A 16,040-nucleotide genomic window follows, 5' to 3' on the forward strand; every position below is an offset into this window, starting at 1 on the left:
TTTTATTTTATCTTACCTTAGAACCTAAGCATCTAGCTTATTACCATTACAATTCAGCTGGAAAAAATTGTGTTATATTTTCTAGTTTGAATGAGCAAAAATGTAAACACTAAAAGAACTGGTAAATTAAGCTATGGTTTATAGAATGCTATAAGGTATTTTAGATATATATTACAGCAGAACAATATACAATGCTCCAGATAAGCAGCTCCAATAATTGAATATTTGCTTCTATATAGAATTGCTGCATTAATTAGATGACTTGGTTTTGTTATTTTTCATAATCTGCTGATTTCCAGAGCTTCAAGATTTTTAAAATAAGGTTGAGGAGCAGCTGGGGGAGGGAACATAAGATGTAGTATCCCAACCTTTCAGAACTATTCAATTTGCTAGTTCAGAAAACTGCTGCTGAATGGAAAACTGCTGCTCCTAAAGAATGGTAACATCCACATTCCCTGCCTGCTGAATAAAATGTGTGATTGTAAACTATCTTTCCTATTGCTGCCTTCTCATGTCCTGTGACAAGGTATTTAGCAGAATTTGTAGATTCCTTAGAATCAAACAGGGCCATGCCATAAGCATTTCTGGTTTGGCTTCAAACTTGCAACCTCTGCATGCCTTGGTGCCCATGCTACCCTAGTCCCAATCTGTCATATGATGGGAAATAAAGATAATGCTTTTTTTTTAAAAAAGTAAAATAAAACATTTTTCCTCACTTTTGCTTTGCCACATTAAGGATGCCTGAGATTGGAGCCTCAGAATATTGATCTAAGCCTGACTCTTAAAGGTTATTACCCATTTGGAGACAGGCAGCATCTAAAGAACTAAATCATCATATATTGTATGTACAATCTGATTATTATTACTGGTAGATTTTATAGTATTTATTTTTCTTTCTTGACATGGTTTGCAGTGTTTACTGCATTTATACATTAAATTAACAATTTTCATATTCATGATGATTTGGGGAATGTTTCCATGTATAGCAATGTTCTATGGTCAAGCTACAAAAGCCTTTTTCGAGGGTAAGGCACCTGTTACCTTTTGCAAACACCACATTATGAGGAAACTGAGTGATATGCCAGCAGGGGGTGTTATTAAATATTAACAGTCTTTTGTTCAAATGGAAATATCCCTGGAGCAGAAGATAGCCATAATAAGAAAACTAGGTACCAATTTGAAAATTAAGCAATGTATCACCAAGATTAGTCTAAGCATGGTGTCACCTCAAAAAAAGGAATGGAAGTATTAAAAAGGAGTCTTTTTACCAGCCATTTTAGAGATGCAGGAACACAAGGAAGCTAGCTGTAGGAAAGAGAAGCTTTATTAAGGGGGGATTTTGGATATATCTATATACCTTAACTGACTCTGATTTCAGCCCAAATAAAATTCAGAAAACGGATGGAGGAAAATACTGTTTTATTGTTTTGGCTAGTTCCATGTATTTTTATACTTTATGAAATAAAGAAGAATTGTCTACAAAATTTTTCCACAACTTGTGTTATTTTGCTTTAAAAATCATAAGGTATTAAAAAAATAAATTTCAAACGAGTTACCTATAAGGATGGAGTTGTGTGTCTTGAGGGATCTGAACTGCTTTTGGGGACCTAAGGCAGATCCCACTTCTGTGTACCAGTAGTACACAGAAAGTGTGGATCTGAGATCAAAGAAAGAAACAGGCCAGGATGCTTCCCAGACCAGAAGGAAGATAAAAGCATATGGATCCAAAATGTTGCAAGTGAATATCTAGCTTGGGGACCTTGGCCAGAAGAATGACAGAATTACATTCTGGAAATCTTCAAGAGGAGACTGGATAGGCACCTGGCTGGGATCTCATGACCCCTGCCACCCCCAGTGCTCCTTCCCGCCCATGGCAGGGGGTCAGCCTAGATGATCTGTCTAGGTCCCTTCCAACTCATTGATTCTATGATTCTATGATACATTCTTAGCTGTATATGGTGAGATTCCTCTGCCATAAATGAAAAGAGAAATTTAATATTTTTTCTTTGGTCCTTTTTAGTCTTTGCCTGACATTATTTTGCTGTGCCAGGCATTGGGTAATATTCTAAGAGTTGAAGAAATGTCTCCATTAAATATTACCCTTTCTGGCAATCTGAATGGATTCTGTCATTTAGCATTCACAAATATTCCCAAGGCAAAGATACAACATGTTCTAGAACCAGATGCTAATCTAACGTTTTTGCCATGTCAAACGAAGTATAGCAAAGAGAAATTATTCTCTCAAATATGTTCACTCTGCTCTTTTTTCAGCACTCCATGCCAATAAGTTCTGAGTTGTGCTGGGAGTAGGGTGTTGCCCCTGGCCAAATATTTAGAACTGAAGACAGACAGAAGGAGAAAGACTTTAGTACCCTAAGGAGGGTTTCCAGCTACACATCAAACATTCAACTACTTCCTTTAAATAATGTAAGCAAGCTCTAACTTAATAGGTTTTTCCACCTAGTAAGTATGATAGCTTTGGTTTTGCTTACGAAATGAAAGAACCCAGTTAAGTAAATAATCAGTTTAGTTAATACTATCCCACAATGCTTAAAATGTAAGGAGAATAATTTTAGTAATTTGTATCTTCCAAGCTGAAATACAAATATACTTTCATAGTTTTAAGAGAGTGTTAGGTTATCTAGTCTGATCTTCTCTACAGTGGAAGCTATGAATTTCACCCAGTTAATCGTGCATTGAGCCAAATAACTTGTGTTAACTAAAATATGTCTTCCAGAAAGGCATTCAGCCTTGATTCGAAGACTTCAAGAGATGGTGAAGCCACTACTTCCCTGGGTAGATTGTTCCATTGGGTAATCACGACCCCCCCATCCCCTTCCTCCATTAAAAAAAAAAAAGCCTTCTGTCTAATATGAATTTTTCTGACTTTCACTTTCCACCATTCTTCCTGATATGCTTTTCTTTACTAAAGAATACAGTGTATTTTTGCCGTGAAGGTACTGTACTTAACTACCATACTATTATTACCTTTAAATCTTCATTTGTTTAGTTAACCATGCTTGAACTCTCTAGGTCTCTCATTGTAAGACATGTTTCCAGGCCCCAAATTACATTTATAGCCCTTTTCTATCCAAATGTTTTGTCTATAAAGATTATTAGTGTAGAATGTTATAAAATATTTTAATAATAAATGTCTCTTCCAAACCTTTAAATTGTAGTACAATACTATCAGCTCTACCTTCAGCCAAAGACAATTTTTTTTGTTTCTTCTTGTTACCTCTTACTTTTTTACCTCTTGTTACCTTCTTATTATAACCATTTTTGCTTTGTTTGCCATGTGAGACTTAGCTATCTAACTTGTCCTCAACATCGTTATCAATGTTGTCAGTATGGCCACATGTATCATATGGTCCTGGAATATACATACTAATCAGTGTGATTTATATTTGGTTCTTTGTGAGCTTTTTAAGACTCCTGTTCTTCAGAAGCTTAAATGTGTCTCTTTGGCCTGGCAGTGTTCAGTGTTATGTGAAATGACAGCATATCAAGAAAGTATTTTGTAGTTTTCCACCAAGCTATCTAACATAATGTGCTTGTTTATCTTTCCAGAGTACCAAGCTGCCATTTTGCACTTAAAGAGAGAACACAAGGAAGAAATTGAAAACTTAAAGGTACATCTTTTTTGTGATTCTAATTTGTTTAATAACTGTTTCTTTATTTTTTTCTTTCCTTAACTTCTGTGCAAGTTGTGAGCTTAAATAATGCAACATTTCAAGGTTGCTAAAACTCTGGCCCATGGGCAAAATGTGGCCCATGAAGCCATAGGTATCCAACCTGCAGGGCTCCCCATGGATCAGGAAATTTGGCAGCAGGGGAGTGGTGGCAGTAAATATGCCACCCTGCCAAGCTGCCAAATTCCCAAACCCTGAATCTTATGCAACAGGTTGGGGCCAAGTCATGCACCCTCCTACTACCCCCATGGCTAGATGAGGTTCATGCCCCTCTGCCTGGCCTGGAAGGGGCTGGGTCATGTTTCCTTTCCCCCGTGGGGCTGAGTTGGGGCTGGCTCAAGCCTGCTTCCCCCCCACTGAGGGGATGGCTCAAGCCCCCTTCCCCTGTGGTGTTGAGTTGGGGCTGGCCCACACTCTCTTACTGCTACAGGGTTGGGCCATGGCCCCCTTCTTCCCCCACCATGGGGCCAGGTTGGAGCCATGATGCCCCCTGCCCCACTCTGTGTGGCTGAATGGAACCCTACCATGACTTCCCCAGGACCATCAGCTGGCCCGGGCACTGCTCATCCAGCCCACTGGTCAAAATGTCTGAGCGCCTCTGGAATAGTGATATATGTTCTTATTTTAGGAATATTTTAATTTTCTCTCAGAAAGTTAGTAACATTTGCCTGGCAGCTCAATTAAGGTTAATATAGTTAAAATCCCTAGGTGTAGTCACAAATGGCTTATAAAGGGCTTTTACAATCTTACTGTAATCTTGGTGATTGTGTTAGTCATGTATTGGTTATATAATGCACATTGCAAAGTCCTCCCTCTGACTCAGCAGCTCATTTAACATACTAAATCTCTAAAGTCTGCCTCAGTGATTTTCAATGAAAAAATTTAAGGAATAGCAGTTTTCTCCTGAAGTGTAGTTGTTCTCTTTAAAAAAAAGCCCTTCAGATTTCATCTGTGAGAGAACTCTTCTAATTATATTAGCTCCATATTGCTAGAAGTAAAAAGTAGAAAAGGCATTTTTTTCCCATAAGAGCAAATTATGGTTGGAAATGTACCATTGAAGCAAATCTGTGGAGGAAGAAGATGGTGCCATTTTTAAACACTTTTCTACCCAGTCCCTTTATTGCACTTTACGGTGTAATGCAACTGTAATGAACTCCACGGTAATTACTCTAATTCCATAGTTCATCTACATTGTGGTTATAGTAAATTCATCAATCACTGAATACAAACACATACAATATTTTCATTGAATATTAAGACAAATTGAATGGAAAAAGGCAGAAAGTATGCCTGGGAACATGAAAGGTAACATATTTGCAGAAGCTTTACAAGTAGGGTTTGTTTTCTCATGTCCTATACTATCCATCTTTGTGTTGTTTCTTCTGGCATACATTCTCTCAGTGCTTGTGTTCAGGTTGAGGGCCCTATTCCCACCTCACCCTTTCTCTAATCAGTCCAGGATCTCAGCCTCTATCACTTGCATGTTAAATTTTCAAACAAGCACCTTTGTGCTTCCTCACAAGCTGCTCTTCACCCTTAGGAGGAACTCTCTTTAAAAACCTACAAAGCCACCTCATTCTTTTCTCTTAGATCTAACTTTAAAAATCCTCCTTTTCTATGATGGCTTCAGAATACTTAACAATTAAGCTGTCATTATGGGACTGTGTCCTATCATGCTGACCACTATTATCTAATTGTTTACTTACACTACTGCCAGTTTCTCAATGCATAAGTGCAGACATTTCCGAGACCCCGTCTACATTCACCTGGCTTACTTTAAGCTGTGTGATCATGGATCAGGTCTTGCTTGTGCAGACATTTGCCAATGCAGGAAAGCAAGTCCAAGTAAGTCCGGGTGGTGAAAAGGATGACTGGATCAGGGGAAGCTAGTGGGTCTGCAGTGGGAAGAGTTGCCCATCTGGGTTTGGGAGACACTGGGGAGCTAAAATTAGCCCAGTGAGGATGAGGGTGGTTGGGGAGAGAGAGGAGAAGGTTAGGAAAAGCACAGCCCCAGGGCTGGGGCAAGTGTCTGGCCTTTCCCAGCCCTGAGGCTATGCTCTGAACATGTACAGATGTTTAGCAGATCAGGCTAACCCATTCATGATCTAACTTAGTGCACCTCCCTAAATGTCTCAGGAGAAACCTTTTTGTCTTGGAGCCCTACATTTGTATCCGTCTGTTGTCCCACTTCAAGTACCTGTGAAGTATGTGAAATAAAAAAGTGGCAGTGTTTTCCACCCCGTTTCCCCACTTCCCCATCCTAGAGATGGCCATGTACATCTGTAGGATTATTGCAGTTCATTTCAGGGACAGGCCAGTCAGGATGTGTGCTCTCACCAGACATCTACTCATAGAGGATCAACAATGCAGCTTGGAATGGCTACATGTGTAAATGACTGCGTTGCTCTATTTTATTTGACAGCTTATATGTAACAATTAGGCCTGTTTGTATCTGAGTCAAAACCTGGGACAATCAGTACTGCCTCAAATGTTTATACCAGCAATCAAGCAATTCTATATATCTACCAAGTCTAGGGCTGTCAGAGTCAAGAAAAATCTGCCCAGGATGCAGACTTCACTTTAAGGTTCTCTCTTAGGTGTCACATGTCAGCATGTCAGCAGCCTGGAGGTGGGATGCTCAGGCCCCCTTCCATACCCCCACCTCCAGTGGGGTGGATGAGATGAGCTGGTGGTAAGCCCTCTGTCCATGGTGGGCTTGGGGTCCCCTCCAGGGAATGGGGACCCTCTTGGGGAGGAGGAGGACCTGGGCGGAGGATCTTTTGCTGCTCCAAAGTCCTTCTTTTGTATTCTCCTTTCCTTCTGATGATTCTTCATCCACGGCTATCACTGATTGGTCTCTCTGTGTTGTCATCACACTGTCCACATCCTGTGTTGTCAGCCAAAAGTCTCATTTTCATAAACCTATCACATGCCCACAAGCTAATTTGGGGCTTTACCAGTGTCCTCCTAATGTGGTCTGCTCCCCCAAAACTGGAAAACTCCAGCCCCCTGCTCTGGGGCCTTGCAAGCTGGTGCCACCTCGCTCATGTTATGGAACAGTGTGGTACATGCCCCGACTTTCCCAGGCTGTGTGTATCCATTGTCCTTGTTGTGTTAGACAGTCTGTCTGCTTCTGAAGGCTCAGAAAACTAACTCCTGCTGCTCATTCTGAAGCATTCTAATACATGCATATATGTACATTTGGCTTGGCAGTGAAGATACTACCTCCATTATCCAAAGGGGAGAACCTAGACATCAAAGGTACCTAAGGGATTGATAAAGAGAAAGGGTATGAGGAGTTGTGGTCTCATGGAGCACAAACTACCAAATAATGCAAGAACAGGTCCTTCGGGAGTATACGAAGCAGGCATCATCTTCTCCAGGTTTTAAAGGATGGTAAGCTTTCAAAAAAAAATAAGGCTTTATTTTGAGAGGGCTGTAAGTCATTAGGTACTTCTGAACGTACCTTCTAGTGGGGAAAAATTACAGGTACTTGGACCTAATTCAGCCTGCTAAGGTAATTGGTTAGTTGGGGTTTTGCAAATGGGAAAATTAAGTGATTTCACTTCAGCAGATGTGATGGCTCAAGGCCTGAGACCTGGAGTCAGTTTATATAGGGTATGAACAGATATTACACTTAAATCAGCCTAACTAGGGTTAGATCCACCTAAATGCCCATCTGTGCAGAATTGGGGAGGAGGGAGGGTTAAATTGGGCCAAAAATGATGAACCCAATTCAAGTTAGTTCACCTGAGTTGGTGAACTGACTTAGAATGGAAACAGGTTAACCTAGTCCAGCAAATGTCTGCACAGGTTAGGAGCACAGCTCTGGGTTTGGGAAAGTCCAACTGCTCCTCTAGCCCTGGGGCTATGGTCTTCTTACCCACTTGACCCTGACTGGGCTATTTTAAACCTCCCAACCTCCCTGCCTCTGGACAAACTACCTACCCTGTGGACCAATACCCTCCTGCTTTCCACCCCAAGTTACTCACATCAGCTTCCCCGTGCAGCTTCTGGCATTGATCAACACCTGTACATGCTATTCCTGGTCTACAGCTTTTATTAAACAGTATTAAACCACATGATATTAAACTGGGTGCAGCAAACATTTTGCATGCAGCCATAAAGAAACTAAAAGGATCAGAGATTAAATGAATCTGTTAACTGTGATGACCTCTGTTCTTTTAATTTGCTTTCTTTAATAATGAATATTAATTGTTAATCCTGAGGATTTTTCTTGTCTCTAATTGTGGTATCACCAAAGGCCTGGCAAGAGCTCAGTCTGTTTAAATTAGAATCACTGGCTAAGAGAATGTTTTTAAGAGTTGGCCTATCATTTCCTGTTTCTCGAGACTACAGTTGTTTGCTCCACACTTCCTTCTCCATACCTTATAGAGCCCCTTGCTACTTCACATTTCAAGCTTTGACTTCAGAGCCTGTCACTGATCAACTGGAAGGACATGTGCAGTGATGTGAAGTAAAAGCAGCAGTGAAATGATATCAGTATTTTTTTCCCTCTGACAGCACTGGGAATGAGAGGCTAGAAAAATAGTTTTCCCCCCTCCTTCCTCCTCATATTCTTTCTCTTGTCTTTTCAATCTAGTGTGAGACACCTTTGTAGAGGTGTCTGAGTATCCTCTGTATCAGAAAAACTCTTAAAAACTGATTGTATGTTCTTCAGACTGTCAAATGATTGATTCCATAGGGATTCTGTGACACGTGAATGAATCAAAACTATCTGCTTTAAAAATTGTGTATTTTCCTTTGTAAAACCCATATGTTCTTTTCAACATGTCAGTATACTGGGGCAATAGGAAACATGGAGCTTCAGTTATGTGGTTGGATCTTGTTATAAATGTAGGTTGCTTAGCCTGGCTCATTTTATTACCTAAATGTTGTAAAATTTGTATATAATGTAATAGTTTAACTGATGAACTAATGAATAGATACATTTCAGAAACAGAAATGAATAAATGTCTATCTTCATTTTTAGCAACTATGAGTCAAAGCTTTTCAAGGAAGACAATTGAAAAGTAAAAAAAAACCAATCAAAATTATTTTTGCCTTTATAGTAAGCCTTCTCAGGATAGAGGTAGTAAAAAGAAGGAATTGCTAAAATGAGGGACCATAATAGCTCTGCCATAAATTCAGTGGGAGAAAAAGCTAAACATCTTTGGGACAACAAGAATGATACTCCTGAGCTCCTACCTCCACCTGTCATACAGTCAGTAGTAACAGAAGAATCATGTGCACCATATATATCTGTATCCCAGCCATCATTATAACTGCAGTACAGCATAGACATACCCAAGAGAATATAAACCTAGCTAGTTTAGTTACTGGTACTAGCTTAACTTTGGACCAATGGGGCTCAATGCAAGTTAATCACCCAAGTATTAACCCAGCTAGGTGGTTTTGCAGTCCATGCTGAGTTTTCATAATATTGTATTCCAAAATTGATATCTCCACTAAAAGGTCTTATATATTTTAATGAAAATGAATCTGAGAGAAACTGAATGGCTAGTTGAAACTATATAGTGTACATTGTTTCATGAATTGTCTACTTAAAACTTGGAATGTTTAAAAATTAAATCAGTCTTTTATCAACTGAAATGATTAAGGTAATACAGATTTTTTCCTAGTGTGATCAACTATCATTAATTTATTGGCCCTGTAAATGGTTTTTCAAAGTAGCAGTTTTAAAGGGTCATATATGATCTGCCAGATACTGGCAAAGTAAAGGGCAATGAGGTATTTACAAACTAATGAGACTTGTGACCCACATTCAACTAGGATGGTTGCAGAAAATTCCCCCAGTTATCCCTTTATTACACAGTTAAATGCAACATGCAACTTCTGTGTTAGACATGGTGTTCTTTGCTTTTTATATTTATGGATGGAATATTTTTTTTAAGATTAAAGCAGATGCGATGACTACATTGTACAATATTATGAAATATTATAAGGATTATATTGTAGAAATAATAACTTTCGTAATACAGTAAATTGTTGCATTTTACTTGAAAAAGCTGGTACCACATAGAAATCTAATAGCATTTTTGTCAGACAAAAATAAACCCGAGGGTTGAATGTGTCTTGCTAGCCTTGCTACTGAGACACCCCATTAACCAACTCTTTGCAAACGAATTCATCATCAGGACCCTGTAGTGCTTGTGAGGGAAACTGGTCACTTTAGTGACCCTACCAGAGATCAAGGCCATACCACAGTACTATAACAATTCTTGTCAGTACTGATGAACATAGAGAAGTTAGAGAGATCTGAACTGTGCCTGCCTCTAAGAAAAGTAGGGGAAAATATGACCATAGGAAGCTATATGCAATGCAGATTAATGAGAAGTGAATTCAAACTCAGGGAATAAGGTGGAAAAAGGAAAAGGAAAAAAACAAAACACTTCTGTTCAGGAAAAGTTTGACAACTAATGATTTATGTTTCTAGCTTCCTTGGAAGGCTGTAGTTCTGCCCTGTGTGAAGAAAAATCATATTGGTTTCATAGTATCATAGCGCTTAGGGTCAGAAGGGACCTAAACAGATCATCAGGTCCAACCCCCTGCCCCATTTCCTGTAATTAATATTTATTATTTCCTGACTAATGTTATGTATTCTCTGTATGGTAAGGAAGAACCAGGTTCTAATGAAAGCTTTCCTCATACCATCCATTCAACAGGATGGGCATTGGTCTTGAAGAGGAGAATCTCTAAAAGGACTGTTTAAAACTAGAAATTTGAGTTATATAGGGTATAGTAAGACTTCATGACCTACTTTGTTATATTTACTTTACATTGGAAGGGGCAATCCTGAAAGCTCAGTACTTTTTATGATTAATTTCTAAAATAAATACTCTGATTAAATGAATTCATAATACTCAAAAATATTAATCATACACATTGGTTCATTATTGAATCTGTACCTCATAATATTGCACAATAAGGACAAAAGCAGATAACTCCAAATTAGTTTTCTATGATTACATAGTTTTACTAAAACAGCCAAGCAAGTTTTACTGAAACATCCAGTCATATTTTGCATGACTGGACACAGTGTTGATGTTCAAATATCTACTTACAGTTTATTTAGTAACCTCACATTTACAGAAAGTCTAGTTGCAACAATCAGAATGCTTTAAAAAAACCAAACATTCCATCTCACATTTTTAAATTATCTAGAATTTTTTTCTCTCAACTACTAGTATAGTACTCCTATACTGTTAAGCTGTGTTTTCAATTTTTGCCACTAGATGTCAGCTAAATCCTCTTTCTGAAAAAAATTGTAGTGTAACACATAATAACATTAATGTGATTGCATAATATTCACTTATCCTAAAATGTGAAGGTTCATTACTCTATGTAAAATATATATATTTTTGGAGTAAGTACTGTCTTGCTGACTTTGGATAAAATATGTACATTTTCGATTTACCATGCTTAATATATAAAAATAGCAGAATGATTGAGCGTTGCTATTGGCGGATACTATTTCTATTGTCCAACTATTTCTATAGATGGACAATAGAAATAGTATCCATCTTTTTCTAGGATAACTATTCCTCGGTGACATTACAATGCCTAACATACAAACAGTGTTTGTTTGATTACTTGGTTGATATATAAAACAAATGACTACCATACCCCAGAACACAGTATGAAATCCAAATTCTGTTACAGGTGACTCAATTAATATACTGAAGTTGGGAAATAACCTCACATGAACTCAATAAAAATGACCAAGTGGAATCAAGTCATAATTTAAGTGTAATATGCCGATTGCATTCTCAAGTGATTTCAAGAACATATAGTGCAACAACATTAATTTTGGTATAGTACAGTTTTCTACTTAGTGCATTGTGAGACTGGCCAAAATATTTGGATCTGAAGTTCAGTCACGCCCACCTCCACCAACCTCCCCACCTCATCTCAGTTGTTTGCTCAAATAGACAAAGAAAGTCCCTTCCTCATAAGCTGCAAAGTGTGGTAAAATGAATTTTGGAAAATGGGGTACTGATGAACTATTAATCTTTAAGTTGTTCCAGTTCTTGTCCACTGAACACTCATTCAAAGACCTCTTAAAATTATGCTTTTTGTGAGAGGACTCAAAATAGTAATATTTGTATAAAACAGCCTTGGTATTTCCATGTCCATAACATCTCCCAAAAGCATCTTATTTGTCTTTACCTTTAAATAGTGACTGGCTCCTTATCTATCTGGAATACCATTCAGTTTATTGTGGTTGCTTAACCAATAAAAATAATAATAATAATAATAATAATAAAAAGAGTAGTTCAGTTCTCTAACTCAGTGAGCAGCTCTCACCCTTTATCATCCTGCATTGAAATACAGTATATATTTTCTCTCACACACACGCCCCCAAGTAAAATGTACTACTACTACTAGTTTTTGGAAGGCAGAGGATATAAAAAAAGATTTTTCCAGAGGCAAAAACAGTATATGGGTTACTGTGTGACATACAGTAGTTTCCTGGGAAAAACAGAGAATGTCCAGGAAATGTGGCACCCAGAAGTTCCTGGTGCCAGCTGCCTCACCTAGACTGTCTCATGAGATGCCACACTTCCTGCACAGTGTATATTTCTAGGAGGACTTACTGACTGGCATTCAAAAAGCCTGAGGCTGAATTGATTCAATTTTTGCAGGTTACTCTAATCTGGCTAAGCTAAACTGGTTTGTAACTGCACTGACCTCCCCTCTGGAATGAAAAAGTTCAGGCACATATCTGCAGTGGCTCAGGCTAGACGCTGAGGGTTGCTAGAGCAGCCCTCCCTTCCTTTCCACAGGGTTGAGCTGAGGGGGCTTGGCCAGGCTCTGGCAGGACATTCTTATTATCCCCCTCCCCCTCACTCCCTGAGCAGCCCAGCAGCGAAAGTTTATCACCCCTAACTCAGTGTTTATCAACCTGTAACCCAGGCGGTACTCCAAGCTGTACACCCTCTCCAATTGAAGGGATCACAGCAGGTGCACAAGCGCTGTGGGAGGTGTAGGGACCCTCCTTCCCCTATAGAGTAGAGCCAGATCGCCAATAGAGACTTAACCATAAACCTTTTAATGAGAGAACAGTAGTGGGAACATTACAGGCATAAACCAGGGGGTATAGGGGACACTACAGCACCCCAAGCGGGCATGATTCAATAAAGGTTAGACACTTACAACCACAGACATATTCATCCAGTTGACAAAAGACAGGGTTAACCAAAATATAAAAACACAAACAGCAAAACAAACAATACTGGTTGGTGAAATATAAAAGGCACAAAATACAAAACATCAAATAACAAGAAAACAAAACTTCTCTCCATTAGTTCAAGCTCTTCTTAAACAGCTTTTCCAAGAAAGGACATTAAGCTACTTGTTGATAAGCTCCAAAAAGTCGATCTGCCTTTGTCATCTCCCACAGCATAGACTGTAGCCAGCATGTGATTTGCGAGCTAATGCTGAGGTGATTGCATAAGGCAGAGGGGAGTGGAGAATAAACCCTGCTTAGCAGGGAGAAGCCAGGCAGCTGCTCTGTGCATGCAAGTCTCTACCAGAGCTCCAGCGAGGTAGCAGAGGGGGCCTCTGTGGAGCAGAGGGCCCTGCCCAGCCCAGAGAGCATGCCATGATGCTGGGGAAGTCTGGTTTATCTTAAACCAGGAAGGAGTCTGGGACAGACATTGCATAAACCAGTTTGACCCAAACCACTTAAGTCTGATACTACATTCAACAAGGTTTACCTCAAACTGGTTTCAGCCATTTTCATACTCATTTACGTGCACTGAACATCAGAAATCGGTTTAAACCTGTAACAGAACTGATCATTTAAACTATTTTACATTTATTTTCTGTCCCTAGCTACTCACTGTCACACAAAGGCTCTAGAGCTTTGCAAAGGCAGTAGCAAAACTGTTAGTTCTTTATTGTAAGTAGTTCTTTTATATAAAAGTTTGTGTAAATAGTGTTGTTTCCATATCACAGGCCTCATCCAGGTACTACCAGCAGCTTGGTTGTTGCTTCTGGCACAAGTTACAGTGCTCAGCCAATAGCTATGCCTGTGAGAGTGTAAATGCAGGACTCCACCATCTTGGGATGTGCAGAGTCTCTAAGCTTCTTTTCCAGTGAATAAAACACCTTCCCGGCTTAAGAGCATGCAGCCCAATTTTGGGGGCATTATTTTTGGGGGAAAAGATGCATGTTGTTTCAAGCTACAAAATAGAATGAATACTTGCACATTAATTATATACAATTTCAATGCAGCGTGATATCTATATCTATTTCCATGCATTTTATAAATGTCAACTATCAAGTTTATTGTATAAGTTTTTGAATAGACACTAATGACAAAGGACATTTTTATATACATACACACATAAAGCTAGAGAGATATAGATGTAGATATATTTTATAGACCCTACTGACATAAAACCTGGACCTCACAAGAAACAAGAATATATTGAATGAGAGGATATTTGCATGTGTGATGTGTGTGTATATAAATAAAATAATTTTTTTTTTATCAGTAGTCAGTTCAAAGAAACTGTTCAGATTTATGATACAAGAAACTGTCATGATGCATGCAATATAAATGATATATTGGAATACAGTAAGTACCTTGTAGTTCAGTAGTGATAAAGTAACTCTAAATTGGTATAAGGCCCTGAACAAGGACTCGGGAGAGTTTAGTTCAATGATTGGTTCTACCACTTGTATCACATGGGATTTGTCTAAACCAAGTGTGCTTAGTCCCTGGCCCATGGGCCAGAGCTAGCCCCCAGCACTGTTATCTGGCCCATGAGGCTCCCCACAGGTATGCGGGTGGTCCTGCGCACCATGAACCTGCATATTAGATTGGGAAAGCAGGGTAACACGGTGCCTGATCCCAGTGCATGAGAGCAGGGTCGTGATCTGGGTGTGACACGGACCCCTGATCTTGGTGTGCAGGAGGCCAGCTAAGGCTGTGCAGGGCCCAATCCAATATGTGGACTGGCCCCACACCACTCACCTGGCCCATGGAGTGAAAGGGTTACGCACCACTGGTCAAAATTATACTGATTGGGTGTCCTGGCCAGTACAGGCCTTGTACACCCAGCAGCTGCTTTGCTCACCTGCTCCTACAGACACACTCCAATGCTAGAAGTAGTGGTGAAGCATCTCTCAAATACGTCAAGAGGTCAAGGGCCCAAGAGCAACCTCATAGGAATTTTCCCAAGTGTTTTCACCGATGAACTTCTGGGTCTGAAGTAAGATTGCGGGTGCAGGTAGGGAGTGCTTGAGGCCATCCTGACCAAAACACATCACTGCTTCAGTTCAGATGAGCTTCTGGGCTCGCCTGTGTTTTTCAGTTTACTTATCTGTAAATTGGACATGAAAATACAGAACTTGTAAAGTGCTTTGATATATTTGGATGGAAACTGCTATATAAAAAAGAAATGGCATTATTGTCCATTTTATAATTTGTGTCCCCCTTGTTCTTTTCTCTTCTCACTCATTTAGCTATTGCTTTTGCTGAAACTAAGTGCAAATGAATCACTTGCTGATGTAAAGTTGACTTCCACTTATAAGTTGATTTCATACCTTTTTGGTGAGCAAATCTTGTAATACTAATATTAATATTTGTAATATTTTCCATAGCTGAGCATTATCATGTGCCTGTCTAGGCATTTTAGAATTTGTCACTGCTTACAATCTTGGAACCTTGATTAGGGCTATAGGAAAAAATCAGTTCGGTTTACCTCTAAACTGAAAAATACAATATTTACATATCAGATAAGACCCTGTCACAGGTTAGGGTCCCTAGAGACACCTGTGACATCTTTAGGGTGCTGTAACCATGCCAGCTTCATCCTGCAGGCACTCACTTCTTGTTGGTTGAAATAATAAGTTGGGAGGCTGCCCATGAGTTTGTGTTGGCATGGTTCTGCTGAACTCACTAGATCCTACAGCGCTTGGATCCCTTGCCAGGACTTACTCAAAGTCCAGGCCTCTCAAGACACCCTGAGCCTCGTGGGCTAGATGTGCAACTCCAAAACTGCCCCTTTACCACACGCCATTCCTCGCAGATGGTATTTAGATGTTATCTCTAGTGACAAGGCCTCAGTTTAGTTTAGCCTCTTGTTGTCCCTGGACCATTACCCTCAGTAACTACGCCTTCTGATGCTGGGGCTCTGCATAGTAGTGTGCCTCAATGAGGCCTCCTCCTCCCCAATAGCCTCAGTTCTGTCCACCAGATTAAACAACAACAAAAATAAGAGTCCCTGGGCTATAACCTAACAATAATAATACGAATGACACTGGAGGCCAAACTCTGCATCTTTAAGAGGGCCAGTTTCTCCCTCAGCAATGTGT

At 39.6% G+C, this 16,040-nt stretch overlaps 1 protein-coding gene across 1 annotated transcript in view; it reads left to right on the top strand.

Moving 5' to 3' along the window:
• The window catches only part of LOC109321277 (formin-like), a 239,975-nt gene that overhangs the window by 50,572 nt on the left and 173,363 nt on the right, over positions 1 to 16,040 (top strand). Inside the window, exon 3 of the mRNA XM_019551832.1 lies at positions 3,571 to 3,632. Within this exon, the coding sequence (XP_019407377.1) occupies positions 3,571 to 3,632 (62 nt within the window). The remainder of the gene's footprint in view (positions 1 to 3,570; positions 3,633 to 16,040) is intronic.

The sequence above is a fragment of the Crocodylus porosus genome, unplaced genomic scaffold (genome assembly GCF_001723895.1).
Source record: "Crocodylus porosus isolate Cpor-Errol unplaced genomic scaffold, CroPor_comp1, whole genome shotgun sequence".
Lineage (NCBI taxonomy): Eukaryota > Metazoa > Chordata > Crocodylia > Crocodylidae > Crocodylus > Crocodylus porosus.